A 16994-nucleotide genomic window follows, 5' to 3' on the forward strand; every position below is an offset into this window, starting at 1 on the left:
GCGGAGAGGTGGCAGAAAAGGAGAGATGGAATTGGGAGGAGATCAGGAAACTAGCAGAGAGAGAGAATGAGGCTGGAATTTAAGATAGGGAAGGGACTGGGATTCAGTAAAACATGACCCAACTCGGGGTTGCAAATGACAGTGGTTTTATTGAACAGGGGAGATGGCGACAATGCCAAATTGGTTCCCTTGCACCCCCCAACACACACACACACACACACTGGCAGCAGGGGTTAGAGAGGCTTGGTGAAGAAAATGAACAGCTTCTGGACTGAGCAGAGGTGGTGCAGGGATGTTAGGTGCAGACACTGCTCCCAATGCCTGGCTTCCACTGGCAGCACTGATGTCATGACTGCTCAGGAATAGAATGCATCTGTGTTTGGGACAGGGGGGGCTTGCAGCTCTAGCTCTCTCCTTACCCCGTCTCCCTCCCCTACCAGAAGACCTGACACCTGCCTTTCCAGAACTCTTCATATTGATCTTTCCTGTGCTGCAAAAGGTCTCTGTGTGTGTGTGAATCCTTTTGTATATCTGTCTTGTTCTCCTGTGAATATCTGTGTCTATCTTGTGCTGTGAATGAAATTATTTGTGTGTCTTCTGTCTGGCTCTCACTATATTGTTTCTTCTGTTCTGAATGAAATTGTGTCTTCTTTCTGGCTCTCACCATATTGTCTCTTCTGTTCTGAATGAAATTGTGTGTCTTCTTTCTGGCTCTGACTATATTGTCTATCTTGTCTTGTGCTGTGAATGAAATTATTTGTGTGTCTTCTTTCTGGCTCTCATGATATTGTCTATCTTGTGCTGTGAATGAAATTATCTAATTCCCTCAAAATGCCTGGAGCGACTCCGAAGCATCTGAAGCAGGTCCAAAGCGCTTTGGATGCCCCCGACCTGCTCCGGACACCATTACTGGGATCCCGCTTTGACCTGGAAGTGCCTCTTCAGACGCTGAAGCATCCAAAGCGGGTCCAGATCCAAAGACTTGCACAGCCCTAATGGTTACCCCAGTAGGGAGTAGCTAGTATCAGTGAGAAAAAGGGTCTTCAGAAGTTGCCTACTGCTGCACAGTAAAATGTGTTGTTTAGTTCTCATTTATGCTTTACTGTCTTTAAACCCAATGATCACTACAGTAATTCTGCTGCATAAGGCAGATACTGAAGTCCATAAGCTCCCTTTTGAGGACCCAAGTGAGAACCAGGGACCTTCTGTTCTTAGGTCTGCATTGGAAGTGTGAGTCACATATGGCGTCCACAGATAGAATCATAGAAACATAGAAAATTAGGGTTGAAAGGGACCTCAGGAGGTCATCTAGTCCACCCTCTGCTCAAAGCAGGACCACCCCCAACTAGATCATCCCAGTCAAAGCTTTGTCAAGGGTCTTAAAACCCTCTAAGGATGAACATTCCACAGCCTCTCTGGATAACCAGTCCTTTACTAACCTCCTAGTGAGAAAGTTTTTCCTAATATCTAACTTAGATTTCCCTTGCTGCAACTTGAGACCATTGCTCCTTCTTTTGTTCCCTGCCACCACTGAGAATAATCTAGCCCCATCCTCTTTGAAACCACTTTTCAGGTAGTGGAAGGCTGCTATTAAATCCCCCCTCAGTCTTCTCTTCTGCAGAATAAATAAGCCCAGTTCCCTCATCCTCTTCTCATAAGTCATGTGCCCCAGCCCCCTAACTATTTTCATTGCCCTTCGCAGGACTCTCTTGAATTTGTCTACATCCTACATCTGGACTGGGGTGAGGGGCAAAACTGGACACAGTACTCCAGATATGGCCTCACCAGTGACAAATAGAAGGGAAGAATCACTTCCCTTGATCTGCTAGCAACATTCCTACCAATGCAGCCCAGTATGCCATTAGGCTTCTTTGCAACAAGGGCACACTGTTGGCTCATATTCAACTTACTGTCTACTGTATCTTTCAAGTCCTTTTCTGTACTGTTGCATGAGAGTGTTCTACCCTAAGTGCAAGACTTTGCATTTGTCTTTATTGAATCTCATGAGATTTCCTTTGCTCCAATCCTCCTTTGTTGAGGTCTCTCTGAATCCTAGCCCTACCCTCCAGGATATCTGGGTGCACTTCACCCCATCTTCCAGGTCATTTATGAAAATACTGAACAAAACTGTCCCCAGGACTGACCTCTTGGGCACTCCACTTGACACTGGCAGCAAACTAGACATTGAGCCATTGACTACTACCCTCTGAGCTCGATGATCCAACCATTTTTCTATCCACCTTATAGACCATTTGTCCAACCTGTACCTCCTTAGCTTGCTTGCAATAATGTTGTGGGATACCGTATCAAAAGCCTTGCTTGCTTGCCCTGGATGGTGTCCATCTAGGTATATCACATCCACTGGTCTTCCCTCACCCACAGAGCCAGTCATCTTGTCATAGAAGGCAATCAGGTTGGTCAGGCATGACTTGCCCTTGGTGAATCCATGCTGACTGTTCTTAATCACCTTTTCCTCCTCCAAGTGCTTAGAAATGGATTCTTTTAGGACCTGCTCTATGATTTTCCAGTGACTGAGGTGAGGTTGACAGGTCTGTAGTTCCCTGGATCCTCCTCCTTCCCTTTCTTAAAGATGGGCACTATATTTGCCCTTGGGTGGAAGCCCCAATAGTGAACAGTCCTGCCTAGACAGGCACCTCACAGGTGCAAGCAGAGAAAGTCCTGGCAGCGGCAGCAGCTCTGGCATTGGGATATCCTCCAGCCATTTATCTGGGTTTCTTAATCTGCTGCCTCTCTCTTGCTGCCTCTCTTCCAAGTAGACCTTCCCTGGCGAACTCACCTGTAAGTTGGCCTGTTTACTACTCCTTGCTCCCTAAAAGTTCCTTTTTCTCTGCTTACTTTCACCAAGCTTACAGTGAAGGAAGGTGAGAGAGAGCTTCCAGGAAAACTCCCTAGTGAACTCCCCTTTGCTTGGGACTCTAGCTAAGCAAGGGGGTTAAGTATTGGTTTAGCTCCTGAGTTTTAGCTACTGTTAATTTAAAAAGAGCTTACCTTAAAGGCTCTCCTTCAAAGATGGGAGGTAGCAGACTGACCTGTGAAATGACTTGCAAGCTACTGCCCCTGTGGTAACATCCTTTTTTGTGAAGGCTAGATAATTTAATCCATTTCATAGTTTCTTAGTGCTTAGGGTCGGAAGGGACCTAAACAGATCATCAGGTCCAACCCCCTGCCCCAGGCAGGAATGAGTGCAGGGTCATAACAGCTCAGCCAAATATCTGTCCAGCCTCCTTTTGAAGACCCCCAAGGTAGGAGAGAGTACCACCTCACTTGGGAGTTGATTCCAGAGCCTGGCAGCCCTAACTTTAAAGTAATGTCTCCTGATGTCCAGCCTAAACCTTCTCTCTAACAAGTTGTGTCCCTTATCCCTAACAACCCCCAGTGGTGCCTGGGGCCATAGAGCCTCCCCCAATTCCCACTGGTCCCTGCTGGTGAGTTTGTAAATGGCCACCAGATCCCCTCTCAGCCTTCTCTTGTGGAGGCTGAATAGGTTCAGGCCCTTTAGCTTCTCTTTGTAGGGCCTGACTTACTGCCCCCTAACCATGTGAATGGCCCTCCTCTGGACTCTCTCAACGCTAGCCACATCCCTCTTGAAGTGCAGTGCCCAGAACTGGATGCAGTACTCCAACTACATCCTAACCGATGCCGCATAGAGGGGAAAGATCACCTCACTGGACCTGCTTGTGATGCATCTATAGATGCACGACAAGGTGTGGTTAGCCTTACTGACCGCTTCTTCGCATTGGTGGCTCATGTTCATCCTGGAGTCAACAATGACTCCAAGATCCCTTTCTGCCACTGTTTTGACAAGAGGGGTGTTCCCCAGCCTATAGGTGTGTTTGTGGTTCCTTCTCCCTAGATGCAGCACCTTGCACTTGTCTGTATTGAATCCCATCCTATTCTCATCCGCCCACCTCTGTAACCTGTCTAGATCTAGCTGGATTCTGTCCCTCCCCTCCAGCATGCCCACCTCACCCCACATCATGGTGTTGTCAGCGAATTTGGATAGCATGCTTTCCACATCCAGATCGCTGATAAAGATGTTGAACAGTACAGGACCCAGGACAGAGCCCTGGGGGACTCTGTCATGGGGTGGGGTCCCTAAGGATGGCCATGTTACCCCTAAGGCCCCTTGACTGTGCCAATTCAACCTGATGGGCACCCTCTATTCTCGCCCGCCATGTCTTGATGGATTTATGATATAGGGAGGCTGCCTTCACATCCCATTGAACACGGTTCTGCTGGATTTCCTTGAACCCCATGAGTTCCCGGACCCCTTCTGGGTCCCGTTCCAAAATAAATGTCACGGGACACCCCAGTCTTATGGGCTATATGCGTGGCTCCAACCGCCCCTTTACCACACCCCAAGCCTCACAGATGGTACTGACATTGTCTTGCCTAGGCCTCGTTATAATTCAGCCCCTTGTCCTCACTGGGCTCTCCGCAGCCCTGTCACTTCACCCCTCGGCACTGGGCTCTCCGCAGCCCTGTCACTGCACCCCTTGGCGCTGGGCTCTCCACAGCCCTGTCGCTGCACCCCTTGGCGCTGGGCTCTCCGCACCTCAAATGCCACGCCCTCCTGGCGCCAGGGTCTGTGTCCCCCATATGCCATGCCCTCACTGGCGCCGGGGTCCCCACGCTGTAGTGGACCCCCAATGAGGCCTCCTCCTTCCCCAAATGGCCTTACCCAAACCACTGGTCTTATAAACAGAAATCAACATGCAAGCCCCACGGCTATAACATAACTCAAGCCGCTCAGCTAGAACATAATTCGAGCCACACATGGTGTGCTCTGTCCCCCAATAGTACCAGAAGCTGTGCTTGCAGTCAGGCCTCTCCCCTTTGCTTCATCTGGGATAGCTCCTTCCCCCTTGGCTGCTGGCAGAGAACTGCCCTCCTGGCCTCTGGCCTGGGGTTTATATATGAGCCAGGCCCTGCCCCTTCTGGTCAGCTGAACACTGGCAGGTGTGGGCCCACTAGCTCATTCTGGCTGCCCTAGTAACCAGCAGCTGGGGCTCCCAACTGACTGCTAGGGCTCTCTATCTAGCAGTTCCAGCTCTTAAAAGGAGCAGGACACCCTAGTTCCCTGTGACAGACTCCACTGCCCACATCCCTCCAGGTCGAAAACAACCCGTCCACCACCACTCTCTGGGTGCGACCATCTAGTCAATTTGCCACCCATCTGAATGTGTAGGCATCAATGCTGCAGTCACCTAGTTTTTTTGAGAAAATGTGGTGGGAAACAGTGTTAAAGGCCTTCTTAAAGTCCAGGAAGAGGACATCCACCTCAGTGCCCTCATCCAGGGACTTTGTGACCTGATCATGAAAGGAAACCAGGTTAGTCAGACAGGACCTGCCTTCAATGAACCCATGTTGGTTGCCCCTGAGCATTACTTCTCATGCTGGGCCCCTGCAGATGTGCTCCTTGATAATTTTCTCAAAGGTCTTCCCAAGGACTGAGGTGAGACTAACTGGGCTATAGTTACCCAGGTCCTCCTTTCTCCCCTTCTTGTAAATGGGGACCACATTGGCCCTGTGGTGTCTTTTGCCCTTCTGGCTGCCTGGCCTATCGGGGTGTGGCCCCTCCCCTCAACTTTCCTGCCACAACTTTGACGTTAAACTTACTATAAGAGGGGTCTTCAGTGGAGATCTTTCCCGGGTGGGCCTACCCGATAGACGGCGGTACTTACAATTGTCGGACGCGATGTTCCACGGGGCTCCACCTCCCCTACACCCCATCCACTCGCCAACCAGTTGGTGATGCGTTAAAGATGTTTTCTGGCCCTGTAGGACAGCCGAGGGCCTGTCTACCAGGTTCCAGTCACTCTTTCTCCCCTCTTGGGATTGTTTTTACTTCAAAGAAAATATTCCTCTGAGTAGGAGGGGGCTGCAGGGCTGCCTCCCTTATCCCAGCCCCCTCTAGGGATCTCAGATGCCTCCTCTCTCCTACCGTAAGCAGGGAGCTCCCCTGCCTCCTCGGTGTCACCTTCTTCCGGGGGCTGTGTGGGTGCTCCTGCTTTGCCTTCTGCAGGAGGCTTAAACCTTTCCCCGGTGCTCCCTGCGTGAGCCACACAGGCTGGGTTGCCTCCTCCCTGTGCCGAAGCCCACCTCATGAGCTGCCAGCCCATTCTCTCTCTCTCTGGCACTCTCCCCACCCCAGATCTGGCGTAGTTTTTAAACTTTCCTGCAGCAGCCGGTACGGCCGCTGGGATTGGCCCAGCTGTTTCCCACACCAGAAGCAGCTGATTAAACAGCCAGCATAATGCTGGTTCACGTGGCTGTGGGCGCGGGTGCGTCTCCTGCTCCAGCTGCCCTGCGGGAGGTCAGTTAGCAATGCCGGGGACTTGCTCTCAGGGCCTGGGGCCTGCAGGGTCCACTCTCTCCCCCTCGAGAGCCTGTGGGGGTGTCTCACTGCTGCAGGCCCTTTTCCAATCCTCTCGTACCTGGCCAGAGCCCCATGAGTGCTCATAAAGCTGTGCCAGGGGCCCCACTATGACCCCCACCAATTCCCTAAGCACCTTTGGGTGAAGAGCATCTGGATCTACTGATTTAAACATGTCCAGCCCCTCCAAGAATTCTCTAACTAGGTCATCCCTGACCCTAGACTTGGCAGTCCCTCCCCTGGGTCCATCCATAATCCTAGTTGGGGAAATGTCCCGGTGCCTGTTCAGGAATATGGAGGCAAAGAATTTGTTAAAGATGTCAGCTTTTTTGTTAGCTGCAATCACCAGATTGCCAAGCTTGTCCTGTAGGGGCCCCATGTTCCCTGGTGCCTTCTTCTTACTTCCTATGTATTTGGAGAAGGACTTTTTGTTATCCTCAATTCTGGTCACTTGCCCTAGCTCCATGTCTACCTTGGCCTTCCTAACAGCCTCCCTGCAGTCCTGAGGAATGGAGGTGTAATCCTCCTTGGTGATAGCCCCTTGCTTCCACTGTTTGTACTCCTCCTTTTTTGCCCTCAGGCATCCCTGGATGCCTTTGCTGAGCCATGGGGGCTTCTTAGCACTCCTGGGGTTAAAAAATCAGTCTAAAGAAAGAGAAAAATTAGAAACATTTTTTTCTGGACGTCTTTAGGCACCATGGAAGTATAGTGAATGTCATGTGTTTGTAGCTTCTGCTACTGTCTTGAATCATTTGGTGGTTTGCTTCCTGAACTGAAATCAGACACTGAAAATTAAAGCTGTATTTCTTGTCCACTCTCACAAAGAAAATTCCTGCCTTACTTGGCTTTCATTTTGATAGGACAGTCAGAGAAAATACTGGAACCAAAGAAAAAGTATTTTCACAATCTTTCTTCCTCATTTAATCCAGAGAAAAAAGCTTCTTTGTGGAAGTAATTTATCCACAAATAATCCCTGATTATTACAATCACTCTTAACAATTTCTTATTAAAATTAGAATAGGCGTGAAGAACAGTTAAACAAGAGGTGAACAAATACACCTCAGAGCTTCTCATAAGATGCTAAACATGTTCCCTATAACCTAACTGTACCCAAGATATTTATTTCATTGTAATAGCAGAACTACAACCACATAATAACATAGGGTATAGCTAAATACAACAAGCCAGTTTATACACTGGTGTGGAGTGGCATAGGTCTGCCAGGGCAGCTGCAGTATATTGGTTTACACAAGCTAAAAATCTGGCCCAGTGATTCAAACTCAAAGGGGATATAAAGATTTATTGTATGTTTTGTTTCAGATTTAGAACAGTCTTCTGAGAGTTCTACATTTGGGCTGCAGAGGAATGTGTTTGTGATTGCTAGAGTTTAAATGAGGAATTGCTGAGAAATGAAGAAATCACCAGTCAAGCTAAGATGAACACACAGGGGAGGCAGGGAGAGATACAGAATGGCCTTGGCATCCTGGCAGCCTTGGCATCCTGGACTACAATAGTCAGACATGTGATGGGCCCATCAGATATGGAACAGCCCAAATGCCAGTTGGAAATGGGGTAGGGAAAAGGGCTTTTGTGAGAGGAATCAGGCAAAAGATCTTGATTGTTTACCGCATGTAACCCCTCACATTGGACAGGGGACAATGAAAACATTTTCCTGAAGATCAGGAATTTCAGTGGATGAGGTCAATAGACACTTCCCCAATCCCATCCTTTTCATGATTTGCTATGTGGGATCTGGAACCCAGTTGCCATCCACACTATGTGTAATCCATCATGTTCAGAGCTGTCCAAGAACTCAGAGAGCTATATTTCTCCTGCACTGTAAAGAGACATGGATTGTAAAGAACATCTGACTGACAGGGTAAGAGGCATTGCTCAGGGAATGAATTGGACCCCTCCAGGATGACTTAGCAGTCAGCACATCCATGAATCAGGGTATTAGCTCCTGAGCATTTAAATACCTTCATAAACAAGAAGATGCATTGTTCTGTCTAATCAGGGATAACCCCAATGAGTGATGCACTTCTTAGCAGAAACCTTGGCCCCAGTTCTAGCTCCCATGGTACTAAATTAGTATGTGCAGGTCTCATGCTGTTTCCTTGCAGGGAGGTAAATGTCACCTTGATGGTTTTTGGTGACTTCACATTACAGTTCTTACATATGCATACAGTGTTTGTTGTGGCCGACACAAATTCTTGCCAGTAAATTTGAACACATAAACCACAAGTCATGATTGCTACTGGGCATTTAGATAACTTTATAAACAGGAAGATGCCGTTAATCATTATCAGATAGTTCAGGGGTTGTCAACTGAGGGTACATGTACCCCTGGGGGTACTTGGACTGGTCCTAGGGGGTACTTGTGGGTGAGTGGGGATGGAGTGCTGCTGCTCCTAGGAGCAGGGCTGGTGCAGGGTGAGGGCAGCAGTGCCCCTCTGCGGAGTGGGGAAGCTTGCATGCAGTGGCCACTGCCACCACACACCAGCCCGGTGAGCTTCCTTGCCCCACAGAGGGATGCTGCTGCCCTCACCCCAGCCTGGTGAACTTCCCCTACCCACCTCGGTCCTGCTCCTAGGAGGTGGCAGTGCTCTGTCCCCACCTGCCCGGGCGCCGTCCCCACCTTCCTGCTCTGTATCCGGCTGCATGCTACCCCTCCCCGCCCTGCTCGGTGTCTGGCTACCGGGGGTACTTAGACTAAAAAAGATTGAACACCCCTAAGATAGTTGATCAGGCTTCTAGCAGTGGGGATTAATACAGGGAGATATTAATTCCATAGATTCTTACACAAATCAGGTATTTTTTACACTGCACCTTGTTATAATTCATAACATGATTCAATAACATAAAACTATGCATAGGTTCACCCTTATGATTAAGCAATCGAATATTGATTGCGAGTGTTACTTTCATGTCAAGTAAGCACATTCCAATGTTATCTTGCTCTCTGCTTACTCTGTTCTGTTGGGTACCTCATCATCCTCCCTGGTAATTGAGTAATTGCCTTGTTCATTGCATTCTTGAAGCATATTTTTTGTTCACTCCCATTTGGAGCCCCATACCATTCCATACCAGAGCATGCCACATTTTTGCAAGTGCATTGGGCACTGCTAGGTTGAGCTGCTTTAGCTGCTTCTAAGTTTGAGGGAGCCTTAGCAGATTACCCATTCCACTCAATTTAATGAGGCTTGAACCTCTAGGTCAGTCAGCACCATTCACTCAGGACCTGGATGAAATATTTTTGTCAAAAAGGTCTTGGGGAAAGCATATTTTAAAAATGAAACACTGTAAAAACTGTTCACGAAAAAGCCAAAATGGCATGAAGTGCAATGGACATTCTTGTCTCCTTTGGAATATGGAGTGAAAATTATATGCCATAAAACAAGCCAAGAGCCATAGGAGTTAAAATTTGCAAGTCTAAAATTCTGCAGAAAGCAAGAGAATGCATTGGAACATTTGGAATCTGGTGAAGAACTTTCTGGAATGGACAGAATTAGCATAACCTGCCATAGTAGATAAAGAAAACATGTAGGATGGTCCAACCAAAATCTGATACATACTTGGGAAGGTATGTAGGAATGTTGTAGTTAAATAAGTTGTAATTAAATATTGTAAATAACAAGTTCATTAATCAGCAAATTTTAAGATGCATGGCACCAAATGTGGCCAATAATGTGTGGGCAATGATGTAAGGGTTTCCAATGTATAACATTTGGATTTGTGTTTAACCCGGCATTATCCTTGCTGTCAGACAGTCTGATCACCTGGCTTATTGAATGAATAAAGGCTACACAGAGTTTATACTCACTGGGTATGTCTACACATGCTTTTATGTGCACCTAAACTTAATACACATTAGCCTAATGTGCATTAAGGTGATTTAGGCATGCTTCCACACACGCACACATTAATACACATTAACACAGGTGTGTGGAATGATTTGGGACTAAATTTAGTCCCAAATCAATGGACACACCCCATGTTAATGAGCATTAGTTAGTCTACATGTTTGCTAATGCAGTTTAACTATTCCCGCATAAATGTAATACCTGCTTTAGGCAGGTATCAAATTTAGGCTTGAATAGCCTTAAATCACCATTTTTAAGGTGTATTAAGGGCATGCACATGTAGACACATGCCCTTAATGTGCCTTAAATTGGGCTAATGTGCATTAAGTGTGCATGTGTAGATATAGCCACTGAATAGCTGCTGCATGCTTCTTTAAACTGTATTGCAATAGGACCTCACAGGTCCCTGCAGGCCAAAACCAGAAATCAGTCATTTTCTGGTCAGCCTGGTTGTGCATATGGGTCTCCTGCCGACCTTCCTGGACACCTTGGGTGTGTGAGGAATGCCCGAGGTAGCCCCTCTAGGTCTGGGCAGGCTTCACTTCCCAGGTGACTTGACTTTATCAAGTTATACAAAGTTCATAATTTCCTTTGATTATTTTTTCTGGAATCAACAAATCCTTTGAAATCATCCCATGGTTTAATTTATTTGTGTATTCTGAGGCAAACAGGACCCCATGGCTGCAGACCTCATTATCAGTTCTGATAGGAAGAGCTATTTTTTTCACTGAACAAACCTTCACTTTCATGAAAACAACCAGGTGGTTCCTATCCCAGGCCTTGAGCAAATGTTGGGTGATATAACCACTTGGCACAATCCAGCCACACAATCTCATAAATATGAGCTGGTTAGACATTCTATATGTAAACAGGAAGGACCAGCATAATAGGTGAGACCAATTTTTATTTTCTTCTTAAATGTGTAGAATTCATTTAAACAAAACAGTTTTCTCCTTCAGACAATATGTAGGGGCAGCTGGAGTATGTTAGCCAGTCAATGGCAGCAGGGGGTATATAGCCATAACCTCTGCATTACATAGGATTCCTCTCTAGGTCCAAGTCCTGAGCTCCTTATTTTAATGGAAGTTTTGGCTGAATAGAGGAGGTACAGGGTGCCCCACAGAACTTTCCCCATTTTCAAAACACTAAAGCCAATACCAAAATGCTTTGGTAGTTCTCATGGAGTTGACATTTAAGCAGATGTAGGTAATAGTCACATGGACTATGTAGCTAAACAAGTCCTAGTCCTCAGCCCATATAAACTGTTTCATAACAGCAGTGACTTTTCCCCAGGTGGTGGGACAGAACGGTATGCAAGGACCAAGGCTGGGTGGGTAAGTCTCATTATGGAACAGGGTTTGGGAAGGGGACTGTCTTGGACTGGGTTAAAAAGCCATGAACTATGAGAAGATATGTGAAGTACTATTCCAGGGCTCTGGGCAGTATGAAAAGAGTTTCCTCTGATACCTGTGTAGGTAGAAGTGATAGTGCTGTGTTAGAGCACTAGGTTTCTAGAGAGAGGTAGCCTGTGTGAGGATGGGGCAAATTTAAAAGTTTGGGGACTGTGAATTTCAGTAGTCTGCTGTCTGCATTAATACAGTGACACAGGTAAGCTGAAAACTGCAAAGAGATCCAGGAAACCCCAGGGGAGGATCCTGCAGCTGACACCGTCACTTCAGCCTCCCCACCCCCCGCCCCCTACACCACTTCTCCTGCCTTCCCCATCAGCCAAACAATCAAGTCTTTCATTAGGGCAGAGTGACATTGGGGATGGAATCCGGAGGCTCCAGGTTGAACGTCAGCATAAGCGAAGCCTGAGGAACAGGTGTTGCAGGTGGTGCTTTTGGGAACATTACCTGAACCAAGTAAGAATGTTAAATGGCCCTGATGCAGGAGGACAGTATGCATCACTGAGGGCAGGTTAAGGGCAAACTTCTAGTGAGTGGCACTGTAGGGCACTGTGGCCTGCCTCAATGAGGTGGGTTTCATTTGTCTTGAAAGGTCAGAATCGGTCAATGGGCTGAAAGGTTTTCTGTGGGTCTCAGTTGGCTGTGGAGCTAGTAGGGGGCTAGGGCAGGTACAAGGCCCAGTAAGTAGCCATAAGACTTTCACAGCTGAGGTAGGAAGAGAGGCAGGATCCATGCTTAGGGAGCAACAAGGCATTATGGAGGCAGCTGGGTGCCTAGAGGATCAAAAAACAAGTGTGTAATGCATATAAGATAGTAGGAAGCCTCAGGCAGAGGTTCAAGCAGTGGATTAATGTGTAAACTCTCCTTATAAGTCAGCAAGAACTGTGGTGGGAGAAAAGCTTGGCTGTAAGGCTAGAAGCAGAGGCCTGGAGTTATAAATGAGTGCTCCACACTGTGTGCTAGTGTCCACAGGCTTTTATGTGGGGAGCACAGCAGGTTTCCAATATGGGAAAGAATCTGGGGTTTAATCCTGGCCTTCTGTACCAGGTGTTGGGCACAGGGCCCCAGCAAGAGGTTCCTTTGGCACAGGGAGGCTGGGTCATAGCTGGTGAGGATGCTAAGTATACTGCTACTTCTCTCCCAGCCAGCCTGCTGGCTAAAGTAAGAAGGGCTGCCACTCCTCCTCCTCTGGGAAGCTAGTGCTGCAGGAGGTATAAGTACTGTTGTTGGGGCTGGGAGTAGCCTTTGTGTAGGAGAAGTGCCACATGCCTTCCCTCCCACTCTGGGCTGCCATTCTGGGCTGGTCCTGATCTGGCCCATCCGGTGCCTGATCACCTGATTTGCAAGGAACACCATGGGGACATTCACAACCCAAGGAAATGCAATTATTGTCTGGGGTCAATATGCTGAGCCAACACAGGGGCTGAGAGGTAGAATCAGACACAGACTGTGCCTGGGTGCTATGCAACATACCTGGGCATAGGGAATGGCCAGGCTGAGAGAGTTCAGGAAGCAGCAAACCTACTCCTTGTAACCTGCAAGCAGAGGAGGGGGACAGGAACGGGGATGGGGCTGGGCTTCGCACTTTGCACTCGCCTGCGAGTGGCGCTGCTTGGGCCACACCAGCACCACTAGCGGGGGATGGGCCACACCAGCTGAGCACTGAGCCTGGCCCTGTCCTCATCCCTTGCGAGTGGCACCAGGCTCACAGGGGATGGGGTTGCATCACCCAAGTGCCAAACCTGGCCCTGTCTGCTGCAAGTGGCACGGCCAAATGCAGAGCCTAGTGAGATGGGGACGAGATGGGGATAGGCTCGGCACTCAGCTGGCACTGCCTCATTCCCTGTGAGTGGCACCAGATTTGGCCCTTGACTGGGATGGCCCCAGAGGGGGTGGGGATGGGGACAGGGATGGGGCTGGGTTTGGCACTCAGCTGGCACTGCCTCATTCCCTGTGAGCAGCATCAGGCTTGGCGGTTGGCTGGGGTGGCCCCATCCCCTGTGAACAGCGCTGGTGTGGCCCAGGAAGCACCACTTGCAGGGGATGAGGCTACAGCAGTCAAGTGCCGAGCTCAGCCCTGTGCCCAATGTTTTGATATGGCACAGTGTATAAGCTGAGTTTCATTTTTAAGACCCAAAAATTGGACTTCAAAACCCGACTTATACACCACGAAATATGGTATGTTTTAGTAGTGGCTGATTATTTTTCCAAGTGGGCACAAGCATACCCTCTGTCTGATCAGGAGGCTAAGACTGTGGCGAAGGTATTTGTTGAGAGATTTGTGTGCTACCAGGTACGTCTACATGAGATGCTATGTTGCCATAGTGATGAACTACAGTGATGCAGCTCATTACTAGGGAGATGTAGTGTGAGCAGGCACGAACCGTGATACTGACGCTGCCGTTCAGTAGCAATGAGCTACTTCTTAGTAGCTTGTTGCTACTATGTAGTAGGGTTGGAAATGACCCGTGTGCCATCAGGACTGTGCAGTAATGATGGTTAGTACTAAAGCAAGTAATAAATGATTGCAGTAAAGACTGCACAGTTGGGGGCATGTGTAGACACACCCACCATGGTGTACCTAGATCCCTACACACTGACCAGGGAAGAAATTTTGAATCTCAACTGTTTCATCATGTATGTGACCTTTTGGAAATCAGCAAAACCTGCACCATGCTGTATGACCCCCAGTCTCATGGATTAGTGGACAATTCAACTGCACTCTGGTTGACATGCTGTCCTCCCTGATCAAAGACAATCAAGAGTGGGATGAGTTACTCCCTTATGTCATGATAGCTTACTGGAGCAGAGTGCAGTCATCTACAGGATATATACCATCTATGGTATTCTTTGGATGGGAGATTTACCTGTCTATTGTTGTCTCTGAAGTAAATATTTCACAAGAATTTAACAAACCAGCTGAATATTTTACAAAGATGGCTGGCTATCTAAGTTCAGTTAGCCAAGCTGTTAAGAGACATCAAGTTGCAGCCACACAAAGCCACTGGCCAGACAGTCCTTGACACAACATTGGCTGGTTATTTGCTGTTGTCAAGTGCTTGGAAGGAGCTGATTGGAAACACAGCAAGGCAGGTGGAGATGCACAATAATTCAGAGCTGGGAACATATGAGAACTGTCTTCCTCATCTTATATTTAAAACAAGCTCCTGGAGATGCCACAAAAGGAGTGCAATTACCTCCAGGGGCTCAGGAACATCCTTAGGGAGACTGGTTTGTTGTACATCACAACTCTGTTCAGCATTGGCAACACGTAGGGGGTGCACATGGGTGCATATGCAACCTCTTAGCGTGGCATTGCACCTCCTGTAAAAAGGTGCTCCTGACACTGCTGGCGGTGCCTGCGGGCAGTCACCACTCATCACTCCCCGCCCTTGCTGCTGCCACCACCGGCAGTGTCTGCGGGTGGTCATCAACCACCGGTCAGTGCTCACCACCCTTTCTCCCCACCACCGACATTGCCGTGGCTGCCTGTGGGTGCTCACCACTTGCCTCTACCACACTCCTGCCGCTGACAGCACTGCTGCCGCCTGTGCCCTCCCCAGCCTCCGGGGGCATGTGATGTTCATGCTGTCCAGCACTGGGAGGTAGGGAATATGCAGTGTGATGCCATGTCTGCCACTCTAACCTTTCACCCCAGCACTTCGGACTTTGGTTTCCTTTTTCCCTTCAGGATGGGAGCCATGAAGTTGGTGTTGTCCTTGCTGACCGTGGCTTACCTGCTGCACACAGCTGCCACACTGAGGATCAGTGCTTTTAACATCCGGACGTGTGGAGACACTAAGTTGTCCAATGAGACCATTGCAGGAATTATTGTCAATGTAAGTGCTGGGTGGGGAGGGTATGGGTGTCTGTCACTACAGCAAGCAGTGCAAAGTTTTCCAGGAAAGAACTGGAACAAGGTGTTTTAGAAATCTGCTTTCTTTGGGGCTGGAGAAGAATTTACTACAGGGGATGAAAGCCACTAAGAAGCAATAATGAAAGGGTAGTGGTGAGGGGCCAACTTCTGGGCTATGGTTTTGCTTGGCTAGCTGTGATCAGTCAAGGGGCTGCAAAGTGGGTTGGGGCTGTAGCTCTTCTAGGGAAGTTTTGCCCTTATCCTCTCAGTGACAAATGGAGACACTCTGTCACAGGCCTGCCCAGAATCTTTGCAAGGGCTCACGTTTCAGCCACACCCTGCCTTGCATACTGAGAAGCATGGGCAGAGCTAGAATTTTGAAAAAGGGGGGTGCAGATGGAGAGGTGCATCATCACATTTAAAACAACATGTATTATTTTCCAGTTAGAAAAACTAGAAGCTTTGCTAATCTGCTAGGGGCCTGGGGCTGTATTATTTGATTTAAGATTGAAGCAAAAACAAATATAACTTCATCAGAATGAGTTAAAAACCATCTGCAGGGCTGTGAAATAGGAACTTCATTACCAGGGCAACTAACAGACAGCAGATTTTCAGAACAAAGAATAGCTTGATTGGTGGAACAAAAGAATTGTTAACACCTGTGGAATGAAGAGTTTGAAGAAGGGATCAGGTAAATTATAAAGAGCCATGAAGTCAATTAATTCCCTCAGCACTGTCTGACTAGAAGTGCTATTGCCACTGCCAGGCAGTTGGCTTTAAAGTTTGCGTGGAGTAGAATCATAGGGCAGGGGTTACAAGTGCACCCCCTCTAGATCTGCCCCTGCTGAGAAGTGACACTGAATCCCATGTGCAAAGATAGCTAGATAACTCATGAATGCCCATATGCGGCCATCCCTCCCTCCATTATTTTACAAGAAACACAGAGGCTGACTGGTTTTCTGGCTAGCATTTCCCTGGGCCAGACCTTGTGTGATCACTGCTGGGTTTCTGTCCACTCAGCTGGGATTTTGCTGGTTGGTTCCATAGCCCTCTGGAGTAGCTGTGGTCCAAATGCTACTATGTGCATCCTGCTCTAGGCTGTTGCCTTAGCTCAGCTGCTGCAGGGCTCAGCCCCATTCTCCCAGCTTGTGTACTTCAGTGGAAAATAAAGTAATCCCAATTCAGCTGGAGGGTGAAGGGTGGGGAGGCCAAGAGTCCAGAAGCCACCTCTCTGCTGGTGTGTGGCTGCAGCATGTGATTCTGTTTGGGGTTCTTGACTTCTGACTTTCTTGGGTTTTGTGTGTCTCTAAGGAAATCTGGACAGAAGGCTGGTCAGCAAAGCGCTGTCTGCTCAGAGATGGCTCTGAGTAGAACAGATTCACACTCGCCTTTGGGATTGAAATGGGGACAAGGGCAGGAAAAAATGTTCCAGGAACAGGGAGAGGTAACCTTATCCTCAGTGTCAGCAG

General features: G+C 48.2%; 1 protein-coding gene across 1 annotated transcript in view; it reads left to right on the forward strand.

The window, feature by feature from the left end:
* The first annotated feature begins 15360 nt into the window (after positions 1 to 15360).
* The window catches only part of DNASE1 (deoxyribonuclease 1), a 16401-nt gene continuing 14767 nt past the window's right edge, over positions 15361 to 16994 (forward strand). The window contains exon 1 of the mRNA XM_006036836.2: positions 15361 to 15508. Within this exon, the coding sequence (XP_006036898.1) occupies positions 15362 to 15508 (147 nt within the window). The 5' untranslated portion in view covers position 15361. The remainder of the gene's footprint in view (positions 15509 to 16994) is intronic.

Source organism: Alligator sinensis, unplaced genomic scaffold (assembly GCF_000455745.1).
Source record: "Alligator sinensis unplaced genomic scaffold, ASM45574v1 scaffold1389_1, whole genome shotgun sequence".
NCBI classification, from domain to species: Eukaryota; Metazoa; Chordata; order Crocodylia; family Alligatoridae; genus Alligator; species Alligator sinensis.